The 1256-nt window shown below is 43.3% G+C and overlaps 1 protein-coding gene across 1 annotated transcript; it reads left to right on the top strand.

The window, feature by feature from the left end:
• The first annotated feature begins 263 nt into the window (after nucleotides 1-263).
• Nucleotides 264-1052, top strand: LOC112011799 (uncharacterized mitochondrial protein AtMg00310-like). The gene is made up of 2 exons (XM_024044136.2): nucleotides 264-617; nucleotides 933-1052. The coding sequence occupies exons 1-2, from the start codon at nucleotides 264-266 to the stop codon at nucleotides 1050-1052; spliced, it is 474 nt and encodes a 157-aa protein (XP_023899904.2).
• The last annotated feature ends 204 nt before the right edge of the window (nucleotides 1053-1256 follow it).

Genomic DNA, 1256 nt, shown 5'->3' on the forward strand with positions numbered 1-1256 from the left:
GACAAAACTAGTATTTTCTTTAGTTCCAATACCACTCCAGATATGAAGGATCGAATAAAGGCTATTTTGGGTGTTCCTGCCATTCGACAGTATGAAAAATATTTGGGTTTGTCGGCTCTTATGGAAAGGCAAAGAAACAAAGCTTTAGTTACATCAAGGAAAGGGTGTGGAAGAAACTCCAAGGGTGGAAGGAAAAACTTTTGTCTCAGGCTGGTAGGGAAGTGCTCATCAAATCAATCATTCAAGCGATTCCTACATACACAATGAGCTGCTTTAAGCTCCCTAAAGGATTGATTAAGGAGTTGGAAATTATGATTCGTAAATTTTGGTGGGGATATAGTGGAGGGAACAGGAAGATTCATTGGGTTAAATGGGAGAGACTTTGTGAGGCTAAGGAGGTAAGTGGTATGGGGTTCAAGGAAATTGAGAAATTTAATGATGCTTTACTGGCCAAACAGGTGTGGCGGATGATTAATAATCCAGACTCACTTTGCCATCGTGTGTTCAAGGCAAGATTTTTTCCGTATTGCTCTATTCTTGAAGCAAGGGAAGCAACTGTGGGATCCTATGCATGGAAGAGCATTTTGAATGCTAGGGATGTCATTCGAAGGGGGATGGTATGAAGGGTGGGGATGGGGGATCAAGGAGGATAGATGGTTGCCGGACAAATTAACTGGATTAATTACTTCCCCGCTACCCAAATGGCAGCGGAGACTAAGGTTAGTTCTCTCATTGATCAGGACCAAGTGAGGTGGAATGAGGAGGTGGTGCAAAATTTATTCCTCCCACATGAGGCTGAATCAATTCTAGCCATACCGTTGAGCTTTCGGCGACCCCCTGATCGTGTTGCTTGGAAGCACACCCATCGGGTTTGTTCACAACTAGCAGCGCCTACAAATTAATTGTTTCCTGTGATTCCATGTCTAATGCAGGTAGCTCAGGTGCAGAACACCAAAAGAAATTCTGGAAAAGTCTTTGGCAACTCCGGGTGCCAATCAAAATCAAAAACTTTGTTTGGAGGGCATGTAACGAGGCTTTACCAACAAAGATGAATCTGCATCATCAACACGTCACGGACTCTGATACGTGTGATTTGTGTGGAGAGTGTCTTGAGGATACCGTTCATGCTCTTTGGACATGCAAGGAAATAGCTACGGTTTGGTTGTCTTTGGAATGGTTCCACCAATATGTCCCTGTTCAGCCTATGAATTACAGAGAGTTGTTGGCCAAGTTTTTGCAGAGTCAAGATGATTACA

The sequence above is a fragment of the Quercus suber genome, unplaced genomic scaffold (genome assembly GCF_002906115.3).
Source record: "Quercus suber isolate HL8 unplaced genomic scaffold, Cork oak 2.0 scaffold_386, whole genome shotgun sequence".
In the NCBI taxonomy this organism is placed as follows: domain Eukaryota; kingdom Viridiplantae; phylum Streptophyta; class Magnoliopsida; order Fagales; family Fagaceae; genus Quercus; species Quercus suber.